This window comes from Oncorhynchus gorbuscha, linkage group LG09 (assembly GCF_021184085.1).
Source record: "Oncorhynchus gorbuscha isolate QuinsamMale2020 ecotype Even-year linkage group LG09, OgorEven_v1.0, whole genome shotgun sequence".
In the NCBI taxonomy this organism is placed as follows: Eukaryota; Metazoa; Chordata; class Actinopteri; order Salmoniformes; family Salmonidae; genus Oncorhynchus; species Oncorhynchus gorbuscha.
In genome coordinates, this window is record NC_060181.1 from 68,281,606 (window position 1) to 68,298,785 (window position 17,180).

At 41.8% G+C, this 17,180-nt stretch overlaps 1 protein-coding gene across 2 annotated transcripts in view; it reads right to left on the reverse strand.

Moving 5' to 3' along the window:
• LOC124043991 (solute carrier family 49 member 4-like) overlaps window positions 1-14,355 on the reverse strand; it is an 84,092-nt gene extending 69,737 nt beyond the window's left edge. For both annotated transcript variants that reach the window (XM_046363229.1, XM_046363228.1), the window contains exons 1-2: window positions 13,908-14,355; window positions 9,119-9,212 (exon numbers count right to left, since the gene is read on the reverse strand). In XM_046363229.1, the coding sequence (XP_046219185.1) occupies window positions 9,119-9,212; window positions 13,908-14,202 (389 nt within the window). In that variant the 5' untranslated portion in view covers window positions 14,203-14,355. The remainder of the gene's footprint in view (window positions 1-9,118; window positions 9,213-13,907) is intronic.
• Between the last annotated feature and the right edge of the window lie 2,825 nt (window positions 14,356-17,180).

Here is a 17,180-nt window from a genome sequence, read left to right on the forward strand (position 1 = left end):
TGACAGAGTTCCTCTGTGAAGATGGGAGAACCTTCCAGAAGGACAGTCATCTCTGCAGCACTCCACCAATCAGGCCTTTATGGTAAACTGGCCAGACGGAAGCCACTCCTAAGTAAAAGGCATATGACAGCCCGCTTGGAGTTTGCCAAAAGGCACCTAAAGGACTCTCAGATCATGAGAAACAAGATTCTCTGGTCTGTTGAAAAAAATACTGAATACTTATGTAAATGTGATATTTCAGTGTTTTATTTTTAATACATTTGCAAAAATGTCTAAAAACCTGTCTTTGCTTTGTCCTTATGGGGTATTGTGTGTAGATTGATGAGGAGAAAAAACGATTTAATATATTTTGGAATAAGGCTGTAACGTAACAAAATATGGAAAAGTCAAGAGGTCTGAATACTTTCCGAATGCATCGTAGACCAGGTTTGAGCAGAATCATACAGCGTGGAGCAAAAAGTCAGGTTCAAAATTATTGGCACCTTTGATAAAGATGAGAAAAAAAAGACTGGATAACTTATTCAAATACTGAGCTATATTGTATTGTCATGATGTTGCCCTCTTTGGGTACAGCAAGCCCATCCCCCTCTCCCAGCCTCCCCCTGCCTCCTTCAACTAGGCTGCTGTGGTCAGTGAGAGGTCGTAAATTCCTGAGAAGACCCTGCCTCATGGCCATAAGAGACAGAGTGAATTTCCATAGAGAACAAAGGAATTTCTTCCACCTCACAGAGCTTGAGGTCCGAACAACATTTATGTTCCAGAGAAGGTATAAAAGATCGGTGAAGAATCCAGTTACATTTTGGTGAAGCTCATGGGAGACGGTGTGGCCACATTGCCATAACACTGTTTATATAATAGCCTCAGATATGAGGATTACATCTAATTGTTGTATAAGATGAATAAGTGAGTATGATACTGTTTGTAAAATTGTGTGATGTGATTTTGGACTGTTTAATGAAGGAAACTCCAATTCCCTTTTGAGTTTAACTAAATCAGAGGACCGCCCCTTAGCCCAGTTAGGGTCAGGCATCCTAGGACAGCCCTTTTCTGCAATTCCGAATAAAACCCAACTTTGAGAAATTATCACCAGACCATGTTTTTCTCCATTATGAGAGGACGAAGGTTGCAGACCATTGCTGAATCTTTTAACCATACCACGTGGTTAAACTCTTAGACAATCGATACAGACAGAATAAGACAAGTCTTTGATATGAATTACTAGTCTGCAGCTAGGAATTCGGTATCATTGAACGCGAAGAACGACAACCGCAGAAACATTCACTCCATAACGAAATAGATGAATGTCGCTCTGAACTATCCCCTCTAACCAAGACAGAGAGAGAGAGAGAGGACAAACTCCCCAACAGAAACAAACTTTTCAACAGCGATCAAGACGACACACTGAGCGTAAATATATATATTGATTGCAATTGTTCCCGAATGAGTGAGCGTTCATGTGCAAAGGATTAGCATTTCAATTGTTACGATTATCACTCTGTAGTGACTTCTCAGCTGACTCCCCCTTTTGTCCACCAAACCGCGATGCCGGTTTAGCCCACTAGGACACATTCCTCTGTCATTTATTGTAACCATATTTACCTTGATTGTTTGTTTATGTATTTCTGTGAATTACTTAGTTAGTAATAAATAAATGATTTAAGACAATTGATGTATGGATGACTCATAGTGAAGACTGGGTTTGTGCAGATAACCAACAATTTACGACGTTTAGAATGAGATTAACGTGAGGTAAAGTAAATAATTAATTAACCAGAAGACTATTGATCAGATATGAAAATATCTGAAAGGTTATATTGGGAAATTCTAACTTTGTAATCTGAATATTTTCCTTGGTGCCCCGACTTCCTAGTTAGTTACAGTTACATGATTAATCAGTAGTTAATCAGCAGTTATCCGCACTTTTTTAACAGCCTTTTTCAAAAATGTTTTATGAGATTAGAGAACACATTGGGATCTTAGACATTTCCTCAATACAGAATCTTTACAGAGCCTTTATATCCTTGTGGGTTTTGCTGTTTATGAACCATTTTTTGTGGATTTTGATATGTGTTTGGGATTATTCTCTTGCTGGAAGGTCCACTTGCGGCCAAGTTTCAGGTTCCTGGCAGAGGGGAGGGTGCTGGAGAATTGAAAACAGGGGTTCCAATCATGAACACCTATCTTTGAGATTTTTTTGTATTACAAAAATGTATTTTCTGAGCAATTGTATAAAATAATATAATTTTCCTTTTTGTTGCATACAATAGCTCAGTAATTTAATGACTCATTTTATAAAGTCATCTTTATCATTGGCAATATTTCTGGACCTGACTGTATCACTATATAAAGCAAGGGTGGGCAATAATTCTGGACCTGACTGTATCACTATATAAAGCAAGGGTGGGCAATAATTCTGGACCTGACTGTATCACTATATAAAGCAAGGGTGGGCAATAATTCTGGCTTGAGGGTCACATCGGCAGTTGAAAATTCAACAGAGGGCCGCACAGATCCTTTTTCAGACTGGCAGGTCGAAAGGGCAGATATTTGAAAATACAGTGCCTTGCGAAAGTATTCGGCCCCCTTGAACTTTGCGACCTTTTGCCACATTTCAGGCCTCAAACATAAAGATATAAAACTTTATTTTTTTGTGAAGAATCAACAACAAGTGGGACACAATCATGAAGTGGAATGACATTTATTGGATATTTCAAACTTTTTTAACAAATCAAAAACTGAAAAATTGGGCGTGCAAAATTATTCAGCACCTTTACTTTCAGTGCAGCAAACTCTCTCCAGAAGTTCAGTGAGGATCTCTGAATGATCCAATGTTGACCTAAATGACTAATGATGATAAATACAATCCACCTGTGTGTAATCAAGTCTCCGTATAAATGCACCTGCACTGTGATAGTCTTAGAGGTCCATTAAAAGCGCAGAGAGCATCATGAAGAACAAGGAACACACCAGGCAGGTCCGAGATACTGTTGTGAAGAAGTTTAAAGCCAGATTTGGATACAAAAAGATTTCCCAAGCTTTAAACATCCCAAGGAGCACTGTGCAAGCGATAATATTAAAATGGAAGGAGTATCAGACCACTGCAAATCTACCAAGACCTGGCCGTCCCTCTAAACTTTCAGCTCATACAAGGAGAAGACTGATCAGAGATGCAGCCAAGAGGCCCATGATCATTCTGGATGAACTGCAGAGATCTACAGCTGAGGTGGGAGACTCTGTCCATAGGACAACAATCAGTCATATATTGCACAAATCTGGCCTTTATGGAAGAGTGGCAAGAAGATTTCTTAAAGATATCCATAAAAAGTGTTGTTTAAAGTTTGCCACAAGCCACCTGGGAGACTCACCAAACATGTGGAATAAGGTGCTCTGGTCAGATGAAACCAAAATTGAACATTTTGGCAACAATGCAAAATTATGTTATGTTTGGCGTAAAAGCAACACAGCTCATCACCCTGAACACACCATCCCCACTGTCAAACATGGTGGTGGCAGCATCATGGTTTGGGCCTGCTTTTCTTCAGCAGGGACAGGGAAGATGGTTAAAATTGATGGGAAGATGGATGGAGCCAAATACAGGACCATTCTGGAAGAGAACCTGATGGAGTCTGCAAAAGACCTGAGACTGGGACGGAGATTTGTCTTCCAACAAGACAATGATCCAAAACATAAAGCAAAATCTACAATGGAATGGTTCAAAAATAAACATATCCAGGTGTTAGAATGGCCAAGTCAAAGTCCAGACCTGAATCCAATCGAGAATCTGTGCAAAGAACTGAAAACTGCTGTTCACAAATGCTCTCCATCCAACCTCACTGAGCTCGAGCTGTTTTGCAAGGAGGAATGGGAAAAAATTTCAGTCTCTCGATGTGCAAAACTGATAGAGACATACCCCAAGCGACAGCTGTAATCGCAGCAAAAGGTGGCGCTACAAAGTATTAACTTAAGGGGGCTGAATAATTTTGCACGCCCAATTTTTCAGTTTTTGATTTGTTAAAAAAGTTTGAAATATTCAATAAATATCGTTCCACTTCATGATTGTGTCCCACTTGTTGTTGATTCTTCACAAAAAAATACAGTTTTATATCTTTATGTTTGAAGCCTGAAATGTGGCAAAAGGTCGCAAAGTTCAAGGGGGCCGAATACTTTCGCAAGGCACTGTATATGTAGGTCCATTATAATTTCTACACACAACAATTGTTTTACTCAAACCTCCCGGGGGCAGTTTGAATGGACTCTGACCGTAATTTGCCCACCCGATACAGTTGAAGTCGGAAGTTTACATACACCTTAGCCAAATACATTTAAACTCAGTTTTTCACAATTCCCAACATTTAATCATAGTAAAAAAATCCCTGTCTTAGGAGTTAGGATCACCACTTCATTTTAAGAATGTGAAATTTCAGAATAATATTTGAGAGAATGATTTATTTATTCACATTCCCAGTGGGTCAGAAGTTTACATAAACTCAATTGCTTAACTTGGGTCAAACGTTCCGGGTAGACTTCCACAACCTTCTCATAATAAGTTGGGGGAATTTTGGAACATTCCTCCTGACAGAGCTGGTGTAACTTAGTCAGGCCTCCTTGCCCGCACACACTTTTTCAATTCTGCCCACACATTTTCTACAGGATTGAGGTCAGGGCTTTGTGATGTGTGGGTGCTTATTTCTGCTTTACCAAATGAGGAGAGTTACAAACTTCACACACCAGTCAAAGTTATACTTAAAGTACATCTTAAATAATAAGAGCTTTGCAATAGCCTTTTGACTTTCAATGATGCGCCATCTCTAATGAACCAATGAAAGTACCAACAGATATATATATATATATATATATATAAAAGTACAAAGATCTTTTATAGCCAAGATACACCCCTCTCAACCTACATGATGAACCACAGATCTTAGGAACAGTTCACAAAGGGACTTTATAATTGAGAAAGGAGTATTCCTTAGCCAGATAACAATCACTATAAATTATCGTTCAGTTTGGTCCCTAAGACGAGGTTCTAATCTCGTTCCTGGTAATTCATAGCACAGAACCATTACCTCATGTTATCTGGAATGCTCTTTAGGTTTTATCACCCAAAGACATCGTAAATCTCCTCTGTCAGTGCTCTCACATAGAGGCCCATCCTCAGTGGAACACATACACAATAGTTAACAGAATACTCAACCATTATTTTAAACAACCATTAAAATATGTTGAATAAAACAACCATTAAAATGCAATACAAGCATGATAACATAATCTTGCAATTTTCCACGACAGATGGCCACTCCAATACCTTGACTTTGTTGTCCTTAAGCAATTTTTCCACAACTTTGGAATAATGCTTGGGGTCATTATCCATTTGGAAGACCCATTTGTGACCAAGCTTTAACTTCCTGACTGATGTCATGAGATGGTTTCAATATATCCACAGAATTTTCCACCCTCATGATGCCATCAATTTTGTGAAGTGCACCAGTCCCTCCTGCAGCAAAGCACCCCCACAACATGATGCTGCCACCCCCGTTCTTCACGGTTGGGATGATGCTCTTTGGCTTGCAAGCATCCCCCTTTTTCCTCCAAACATAACGATGGTCATTATGGCCAAACAGTTCTATTTTTGTTTCATCAGACCAGAGGACATTTCTCCAAAAAGTATAATCTTTGTCCCCATGTGCATTTGAATATCGTAGTCTGGCTTTTTATGACGGTTTTGGAGCAGTGGCTTCTTCCTTGCTGAGCGGCCTTTCAGGTTGTCGATTTCGGACTCTTTTTACTGTGGATATAGACACTTTTGTATCTGTTTCCTCCAGCATCTTCACAAGGTCCTTTGCTGTTGTTCTGGGATTGATTTGCACATTTTGCACCAAAGTACATTCATCTCTAGAAGACATACCGCGTTCCTGAGCGTTATGACGGCTGCGTGGTCTCATGGTGTTAATGCTTGCTTGCTATTGTTTGTACAGATGAACGTGGTACCTTCAGGCATTTGGAAATTTCTCCCAAGGATGAACCAGACTTGTGGAGGTCTACAATTTGTTTTCTGAGGTCTTGGCTGATTTCTTTTGATTTTCCCATGATGTCAAGCAAAGAGGCACGGAGTTTGAAGGTAGGCCTTCCATAGGTATAGCTTCAATTGACTCAAATTATGTCAATTAGTCTATCAGAAGCTTCTAAAGCCATGACATCATTTTCTGGAATTTTCCAAGCTGTTTAAAGGCACAGTCAACTTAGTGTATTTAAACTTCTGACCCACTGGAATTGTGATACAATGAATTATAAGTGAAATAATCTGTCTGTAAACAATTGTTGGAACAGTTACTTGTGTCATGCACAAAGTCGATGTCCTAACCGACTTGCAAAAACTACAGTTTGTTCGCAAGACATTTGTGGAGTGTCTTGTGTACACTGTACACTGTGTATACAGTATGGACCGGGTTGATCATGAGCCACCAGTAATTCTCAGGCCACCTAGGAGTAGCTCACCAAACAATTCTGAAAGTACGTGAAATGGCCATGGTCTTACCTCCCTTATCTTACCTCATTTGCACACACTGTATATATTATTTTTCAACTGGATTATTGATTGTGTTTGTTTATTCTATGTGTAACTCTGTGTTGTTGTATGTGTCTAACTGCTTTGCTTTATCTTGGCCAGCTCTGCATTGTAAATGAGAACTTGTTCTCAACTAGCCTACCTTTTTGAATAAAGGTGAAATATATATATATATATTTTTTTAAACCTAACGCGTTATCTGCCAATTAATTTCCAGCAATATTGCCCATCTGTCTGTGTGGTGCGCGTGTCTGTCTATCACTCCGTGTGTAGACAGTTGATGTGATAACAAACTTGTGGGTTGACAGAAATACTTTCACCATAACCTCCTCAATTAATTGTTAACTGCATAGTAGGCTTACCTGGCAGATGTACAGTACCAGTCAAAGGTTTGGACACATCTACTCATTCAAGGGTTTTACTTTATTTTTTCTACATTGTAGAATAATAGTGAAGACATCAAAAGTATGAAATAACACATATGGAAACATGTAGTAACCAAAACAAGTGTTAAACATATCAACATATATTTTATATTTAAGATTCTTCAAAATAGCATTCCTTTGCCTTGATGACAACTTTGCACACTCTTGGCATTCTCTCAACCAGCTTCATGAGGTAGTCACCTGGAATATATTTCAATTAACAGGTGTGCCTTGTTAAAAAAAGTTAATTTGTGGAATATCTTTCCATCTTAATGCATTTGAGCCAATCAGTTGTGTTGTGACAAGGTAGTGGTGGTATACAGAAGATTTGGTAAAATACCAAGTCCATATTATGGCAAGAACAGCTCAAATAAGCAAAGAGAACTTACAGTCCATCAATACTTTAAGATATGAAGGTCAGTCAATGCGGAAAATTTCTTCAAGTGCAGTCACAAAAAACATCAAGCTCTATGATGAAACTGGCTCTCATGAGGACTGCCACAGGAAAGGTAGACCCAGAGTTACCTCTGCTGCAGAGGAGAAGTTCATTAGAGTTACCAGTCTCAGAAATTGCAGCCTAAATAAATGCTTCACAGAGTTCAAGTAACAGACACATCTCAACATCAACTGTTCAGAGGGGACAGTATGAATCAGGCCTTCGTGGTCAAATGTCTGCAAAGAAACCACTACTAAAGGACACCAATAAGATGAAGAGACTTGCTTGGGCCAAGAAACAAGAAACGGACATTAGACAGGTGTATATCTGTCCTTTGGTCTGATGAGTCCAAATGAGAGATTTCTGGTTCCAACCGCCGTGTCTTTGTGAGACGCAGAGTAGGTGAACGGATGATATCCGCATGTGTGGTTCCCACCGTGAAGCATGGAGGAGGAGGTGTGATGGTGCTTTGCTGGTGACACTGTCTGTGATTTATTTAGATTTCAAGGTACACTTAACCAGCATGGCTACCACAGCATTCTAAAGCAATACAGTTCGACACAAACAACAACACAGAGTTACACATGGAATAAACAAACATACAATCAATAATACCACATCTGGTTTGCGCTTGGTGGGACTATCATTTGTTTTTCAACAGGATAATGACCCAACACACCTCCAAGCTGTGTAAGGGCTATATTACCAAGGAGAGTGATGGAGTGCTGCTTCAGATTACCTGGCCTCCACAATCACCTGACCTCAACCCAATTGAGATGGTTTGGGATGAGTTGGACCGCAGAGTGAAAGAAAAGCAGCCACCAAATGCTCAGCATATGTGGGAACTCCATCAAGACTGTTGGAAAATCATTCCAGGTGAAGCTGGTTGAGAGAATGCCAAGAGTGTGCAAAGCTGCCATCAAGGCAAATGGGTGGATACTTTGAAGAAACTAAAATCTAAAATATATTTTGATTTGTTAAACACTTTTTTGGATACTACATGATTCCATGTGTTATTTCATAGTTGTGATGTCTTCACTATTATTTACAATATATAAAATAGTTTTTTTTTAAATAATTGAATGAGTATGTGTGTCCAAACTTTTGACTGGTATCTAATATTTGTTATTTGTTATTTGCAAACTAGGCCATGAAATGAGCAGCAGCAGTACAGAACCATCACTAGACAGGCACATTAGACGGCACATTCCTCACTCAATAGATGCGCAATAAATAAAAAATAATCTACTTGTTAGTTTTCTTTCAGACCCCCACAAGAAATGGTCTTCTGTTGTAATTTAAGCATTTACATGATTATCCAATTTCATTGTTTCTCTATATACAATTGTAATGTTGAGAGTGAAAAACAAAAACCAGGAAAAATTAAACTGAGAAAACAGAATTTGGGAAAATATCAAACAATTTGGAAAGAGAAAAATCACAGATTTTATAGGGCCATCCTTTTATTAAGAGTTGTTTATTTACCATTATTTCTTTTACCAAGTATGTTGACAGAAAACGTTCTTGTGTACAGTAAGGACCAGTGGAAGAGTTGCAGGCAAGAGGAAAAGAGAACCATTTGAAAGTTTGAAAATAAATTAGTAGCTCTCATGCTAAAAAAGGTTGGAAACACCTGGTATGGACTATATATAAAGTATATAGCATGGCTCTGGAAGTGAGTGTTGTTACCATCGTCTTAGATGTTGCTCTGGTACAGGGACACTTCGCAGCGCTGCCCCAATCACCATGAAGAAGGCTGACAGTAGAAGAGACACCCGCAGACCTGCAGCACAAGAGGGGAGAGATGTAGCATGAAAGGGGCGAGGTGGAGAAAGAGGAGAGAGAGTAAAGAGAAGAGGGGAGACAGCGATGGGAGAGGTGGGGTTGAAGTAGGTTAGTTTGGGGACTAGAGAGAGAAAAATGGGAGGTTATTCTGTATAACTGTTCCAAATGTTACAGTACTACTACACAGTGCATTCGGAAAGTATTCAGACCCTTTTACCTTTTCCATTTTGTTAAGTTACAGCCTTATTCTAAAATGGATCATTTAAAAAAAATGTCATCAATTTACACACAATACCACGTAATGACTAAGTGAAAACAGGTTAAGAAATGTTTGCTAATTTATAAAAAAATTTAAACAGAAATACCTTATTTACATAAGTATTCAGACCCTTTGCTATGAGACTCGAAATTGAGCTCAGGTGCATCCTGTTTCCATTGAGCATCCTTGAGATGTTTCTACAACTTGATTGGAGTCAACCTGTGGTAAATTCAATTGATTGGACATGATTTGGAAAGGCACACATCTGTCTATATAAGGACTCACAGTTGACAGTGTATGTCAGAGCAAAACCAAGCCAGGAGGTCGAAGGAATTGTCCGTAGAGACAGGATTGAGTCAAGGCACAGATCTGGTCCCCAACAACACAGTGGCCTATATCATTCTTAAATGGAAGAAGTTTGGAACCACCAAGACTCTCCCTAGTGCTGGCCGCCCGGCCAAACTGAGCAATCGGGGGAGGGCCTTGGTCATGGAGGTGACCAAGAACCCAATGGTCGCTCTGGAGCTCTGCCAGAGTTCCTCTGTGAAGATGGGATTACATTCCTGAAGGACAACTCTGCACCACTCCACCAATCAGGCATTTATGTTATACTGGCCAGCAAGAGCCACTCAGTAAAAGGCACATGACAGCCTGCTTGGAGTTTGCCAAAAGGCACCTAAAGACTCTCAGACCATAAGAAACAAGAATCTCTGGTCTGATGAATCCAAGATTGAACTCTTTGGCCTGAATGCCAAGTGTCACTTCTTTTTTCCCCTTGTTTTATTCTTTTTGTTTTATTTTACCCCCTTTTTCGTGGTATCCAATTAGTAGTAGTTACTGTCTTGTCTCATCGCTGCAACTCCTGTACAGTCTCAGGAGAGGCGAAGGTCAAGAGCCATGCGTCCTTCGAAACACAACCCAACCAAGCGCACAGCTTCTTGACACAATGCACATCCAACCCGGAAGTCAGCCGCACCAATGTGTCGGAGGAAACACCATACACCTAGAGACCTGGGCAGCGTGCACTGCGCCCGGCCCGCCACAGGAGGATGCCACCTTCCCTACAAGTCAGTTAGTCACATTTCTGCCCTGCTAGAGCTGTCCCAGTCAACTGCAAGTGCTGTTATTGTGAAGGGGAAACATCTAGGAGCAACAACGGCTCAGCCGCAAAGTGGTAGGCCACACAAGCTCACAGAATGGGACCGTCAAGTGCTGAAGCGTGTAAAAATTGTCTGTCCACGGTTGTAACACTCACTGTGTTCCAAACTGCCTCTGGAAGCAACATCAGGACAAGAACTGTCGTCGGGAGCTTCATTAAATTAATTTCCATGGCCGAGCAGCCGTACACATGCCTATGATCACCATGCGCAATGGCAAGCGTCGGCTGGAGTGGCCACTGGACTCTGGAGCAGTGGAAACACATTATCTGGAGTGATGAGTCACACTTCACCATCTGTTAGTCTGACGGACTAATTTGGGTTTGGAGAATGCCAGGAGAACGCTACCTGCCCGAATGCATAGTGTCAACTGTAAAGTTTGGTGGAGGAGGAATAATGATATGGAGCTGTTTTTCATGGTTCGGGCTAAGCCCGTAAGTTCCAATGAAGACAAATCTTAATGCTACATCATACAATGACATTCTTGACGATTCTGTGCTTCCAACTTTGTGGCAACATTTTGAGGAATGCCCTTTCCTGTTTCAGGACGATAATGCCCCTGTGCAAAGTGAGGTCCATACAGAAATGGTTTGTCATAATCGGTGTGGAAGAACTTGACTGGCTGGTACAGAGCCCTGACTGCAACCCCACCTTTGGGATGAATTAGAACTCTGACTGCGAGCCAGGCCTAATCGCCCAACATCAGTGCCTGACCTCACTAATGCTCTTGTGGCTGAATGGAACAAGTCACCGCAGCAATGTTCCAACAAGGCTTCCCAGAAGACTGGAGGCTGTTATAGCAGCAAAGGGAGACCAAGTCCATGTCCATGATTTTGGAATGAGAGATGTTCGACGAGCAGGTGTCCAAATACTTTTGGTCACGTAGTGTATTTTGTATAATTGTTGAGATCATTCTAAACATTATCCCAAATATGAATCACCAGTCCCCAGTCAACTCCCCCCAAACCACAACCTCCCAGTTCTCTTCCTCATATACACACCCAGAGAAATGCAGCTTCCTTTCTGACTTAAGTCTACATTTTCAGTTTCCACCACATGACCATCATTTAAGAGAACTTCTGTTCCCCTAGTCATTATCTGTTCCCCAATTTCCTCTTGGTAGTGATGAGTGCGAGTCACTAGCTGAAAAAGTACACAACTGGTGACAAATTGATAATCCTATCATCAGATAAATTAAATCTGATTTTGATCACTGCCTAGTTAATTAATGGTTTAATAAATACAAATAAACTAAAGAAATGTTACAGAATTCATGTTTCCCTATCTCCGAATGTTTCTGCGGGTTCCCTTTGGGAAATCTGTTCCTGTCTGTCAGATCTCCATGTACTAAAGATGGCACAACTAAACAATGGCAGATGCTGGTATGTGGATCCTGTGTACAAAATACATTTCATTCTAATCTCTACCAGACAGTCATTGGAGCTGCTTTTCATCAGGGTTGGCCTACATACTACAGTAGCAAAAAATGATATTACACTGTATGACCTGCTTAGATTATGTAACACCCATAGCACCATCATCATTTTGTTTTAGAGAGAGAGTCATGTCCCTAGATGACTAACTAACCACATGACAAACTTATGACAAATGCCCTTTGCTTTAATATGCTTTATATGATATTTGCTTTTATGTTTCCTGGGGGATAAATGAACTGTTTTTGTCACCTGACAGTGTGTTCTGTGTGTTAGATGGGTGTTAGCTAACGGTGTCAATCAAGTGATGTGGAGGAACTGGTTTGGTTTGGTGGTTAGCTAGCCTGTATGGGAGCACTTGTCACCACATTTATACATGGCTCCTTTTAAGTGTTACTTGAACTGCCTGTAAATTACACTTGACTGGACTGTGTTGTTTTAGAGATTGGTGAAAGAGATTTCAGAGACTACACATAAGTTGGTCCTAGCAAAAACTCCACAGAGGCAGTAAGTCAGTCACCATTTCTTACAGGAACATGTTATTCTGTGGAGGCTGGTTTGTAATGGTTACTAAAACGACTTGGTGAAAAAAACATACTGAAAAGACAGAAACATTATGTTATTTATGGCCGTGTTATGGCCGTGTGGTGCAAGGACAACAACCTCTCCTTCAACGTGATCAAGACAAAGGAGATGATTGTGGACTACAGGAAAAAGAGGTCTGAGCATGCCCCCTTTCCCATCAACGGGGCTGCAGTGGAGCAGGTTGAGAGGTTCACGTTCCTTGATGTCCACATCACCAACAAACTAACATGGTCCAAGCACACAAGACAGTCGTAAAGAGGGCAAAACCTATTCCCTCTCAGGAGACTGAAAAGATTTGGCATTGGTCCTCAGATCCTCAAAAGGTTCTTCAGCTGCACCATCACTGCCTGGTATGGCAACTGCTCGGCCGCCGACCACAAGGCACTACAGAGAGTAGTGCGTACGGCCCAGTACATCACTGGGGCCAAGCTTCCTGCCATCCAGGACCTACATTCCAGGCGGTGTCAGAGGAAGGCCCTAAAAATTGTCAAAGACCCCAGCCACCATAGTCATAGACTGTTCTCTCTGCTACCGCACGGCAAGCGGTACCGGAGCGCCAAGTCTAGGTCCAAGAGGCTTCTAAACAGCTTCTACCCCCAAGTCATAAGACTCCTGAACACCTAATCAAAATGGCTACTATTTGCATTGTCCCCCTTTTTTTACACCGCTGCTACTCTCTGTTGTTATCATCTATGCATAGTCACTTTAATAACTCTACCTACATGTACATATTACCTCAACTAACCAGTTCCCCTGCACATTGACTCTGTACCAGTACCCCCCTGTATATAGTCTTGTTATTGTTATTTTACTGCTGCTCTTTAATTACTTGTTACTTTTATTTCATATCTGTATTTTTTTAACTGCATTGGTTAGGGGCTCATAAGTAAGCATTTCACTGTAAGATCTACACCTGTTGTATTCGGTGCATGTGACTAATACAATTTGATTTGAACAACAACATTGCAACTAGGTCAGTCTGAGGGAAATGTTAAGATGTTTCTTTGTTTCCTTTCTTGTGGTTGATTTGGTTTGGTGGGGGGGTAGCTTAGCTGATCAACTTTGATCTGATTTCTCAGAAATATCATATCTTGAAAGTTTTATAGGGATTTGTGTGTCAACAATTCACAACTTCATGCACTGCAATAAAACTATATAATGTTGGAATGGAGACAAACATTTTTTTTAATTACATAAAGGAAAGTACATTGTGTTCTAGTACAGTATTGTCAACTGTCATTTAGAACAAAACAACTCACCCTTTTTGTCCATTAGCCATATAAATAGCAGCCAAGGCACGAACCCCACTGGCCCCCAAAGAACAAGCACGGCGATGTCAGATTTGTTGAAATCGTACGCATGCATGGCAGAGTTCTGAATTGGGCCCCAGGTGTTCCATACTACCCCTTGCATGAACGCCAACAAGGAAAACAGAGTCAGAACCAGCCATCTTCTCCCGTAGACTTGGCTGTAAACTGGCTGAATGCTCGTCTCGCTGTCAGGAGGAACAAGAAGAGGTTCCCTTTCACCCTCTGTGCTCGATGCAGCACCCATCGCATTTGATACAATGTAGCGTTCGTTCAGCAGCGATTTAGTCCGCGCGCTATGTCCAATATTCGATTACGCAATGGCAACAAATGTACCGGTATCTAACTTCAATATCAGTTGCCCAGAGAAACAACAACAATCGATGTCATTGCTACTTCACTGCGCATGCCTGGACGTTCACGGAAATGGTCACAATTTTGAAAGCGAAACCTGGGATGTACAGTAGGCATTACTATTTGTTGGATTCCGTTGAAAAACGTTTCGTCTGTTGCAAAATGTTTTGCAACGACAAATTAATGTAGGTCCCGCTCCGTTTAGTTCCTTTAGCTAGTGTTGCTTCTGTTTGGTTCCTAAAGTAAATGGTAAACAATTTCCATTGCAAAACATTTTGCAATAGATGAAACATTTTCCAGCGGAATCCGACTAAATGAAATCAAATTTGATTTGTCACATACACATGATTAGCATATGTTATTGAGGGTGTAGCGAAATGCCTGTGCTTCTAGCTCCGACAGTGCAGTAATATCTAACAAGTAATATTTAAAAAATTACACGACATATACCCAATATACACAAATCTAGGTAGGAATTAATTAAGACTATATTCATATGAACGAGCAATGTCAGAGCAGAACGGACTAAGATACAGTAGAATAGTATAGAATACAGTATATACATATGAGATGAGTAATGCAAGATATGTAAACATTATTAAAGTGACTAGTGTTCCATTCCTTAAAGTGGCCAGTGATTTCTAGTCTATGCCTATAGGCAGCAGCCTCTAATGTGCTAGTGATGGCTGTTTAACAGTCTGATGGCCTTGAGATAGAAGCTGATTTTCAGTCTCTCGGCCCCAGCTTTGATGTACCTGTACTGACCTCGCCTTCTGGGTGATAGCGGGGTGAACAGGGAGTAACTCGGGTAGTTTATGTCCTTGATTATCTTTTGGGCCTTCCTGTGACATCAGGTGCTGTAGGTGTCCTGGAGGGCGGGTAGTTTGCCCCCAGTAATGCGTTGGGCAGACCGTACCACCCTCTGGAGAGCCTTGCCATTGCGGGTGGTGCAGTTGCCGTACCAGGTGGTGGGTACAGCCCGACAGGATGCTTTAAATTGTGTTTCTGTAAAGGTTTGTGAGGGTTTAGGTGACAAGCCAAAAAAAATGTAGCATCCTGAAGTTGAAGAGGCTTTGTTGCGCCTTCTTCACCACACTGTCTGTGTGGATTGTCCATTTCAGTTTGTCAGTGATGTGCATACCAAGGAACTTGAAGCTTTCCACCTTCTCCACTGCGGTCCCGTCAATGTAGATAGGGGGTGCACCCTCTGCTGTTTCCTGGAGTCCACGATCATCTCCATGGTTTTGTTGACGTTGAGTGAGAGGTTGTTTTCCAGGCACCACACTCCCAGAGCCCTCACCTCCTCCCTGTAGGCTGTCTCATCATTGTTGGTAATCAAGCCTACTACTGTTGTATCATCTGCAAACTTGATGATTGAGTTAGAGGCGTGCTTGGCCATACAGTCATGGGTGAACAGGGAGTACAGGAGGGGGCTGAGCTCACATGCTTGTGGGGCCCCAGTGTCTGAGGATCAGTGGAGTGGAGGTGATGTTTCCTACCTTCAGCACCTGAGGGTGGCCCATCACAAAGTCCAGGACTCAGTTGCACAGGGCAGGGTTCATATTTAGGGCCTTGAGCTTAATGATGAGCTTGGGGGTTACTATGGTGTTGAATGCTGAGCTATAGTCAATGAACAGCATTCTTACATAATTATTGCTCTTGTCCAAATGGGATAGGGCAGTGTGCAGAGTGATGACGATTGCATCATCTGTGGATCTATTGGGGCGGTATGCAAATTGAAGTGGGCCTATGGTGGCAGGTAAGGTAGAGGTGATATGATCCTTGACTAGTCTCTCAAAGCACTTCATGATGACAGAGGTGAGAGCTACGGGGCAATAGTCATTAAGCTTGGTTGCCTTTGCCTTCTTGGGAACAGGAACAATGGTGGACATCTTGAAGCATGTGGGGACAGCAGAGTATATTACATTTACATTTACATTTAAGTCATTTAGCAGACGCTCTTATCCAGAGCGACTTACAAATTGGTGCATTCACCTTATGACATCCAGTGGAACAGCCACTTTACAATAGTGCATCTAATTCTTTTAAGGGGGGGGTGAGAAGGATTACTTTATCCTATCCTAGGTATTCCTTAAAGAGGTGGGGTTTCAGGTGTCTCCGGAAGGTGGTGATTGACTCCCCTGTCCTGGCGTCGTGAGGGAGTTTGTTCCACCATTGGGGGGCCAGAGCAGCGAACAGTTTTGACTGGGCTGAGCGGGAACTGTACTTCCTCAGTGGTAGGGAGGCGAGCAGGCCAGAGGTGGATGAACGCAGTGCCCTTGTTTGGGTGTAGGGCCTGATCAGAGCCTGTAGGTACTGAGGTGCCGTTCCCCTCACAGCTCCGTAGGCAAGCACCATGGTCTTGTAGCGGATGCGAGCTTCAACTGGAAGCCAGTGGAGAGAGCGGAAGAGCGGGGTGAGTAGGATAGGGAGAGATTGAATACACTCGCATTAACATCTGCTAACCATGTGTATGTGACAAATACATTTGATTTGATATTATATGCCCATAAGCACACCAGCCAGCTGGTCTGCGCATGCCCGGAGGCTGCGGCTAGAGATGCCGTCTGGGCTGGCATCCTTGCGAGGGTTAACACGTTTAAATGTTTTACTCGGCCACGGTGAAGGACAGTCCACAGTCCTTGGTAGCGAGCTGCGTCGTTAGCACTAGGTTATCCTCAAAGCATGCAAAGAATGTGTTTAGCCTCTCCGGAAGCAAGACGTCGTTCTCTGCGACGTGGCTGGTTTTCCTTTTGTAGTCCGTGATTGTCCGTAGTCCCTGCCACATACTCTTGTGTCTGAGCCGTTGAATTGCGACTCCACTTTATCTCTATACTGGCGTTTAGCTTGTTTGATTGCCTTGCGGAGGGA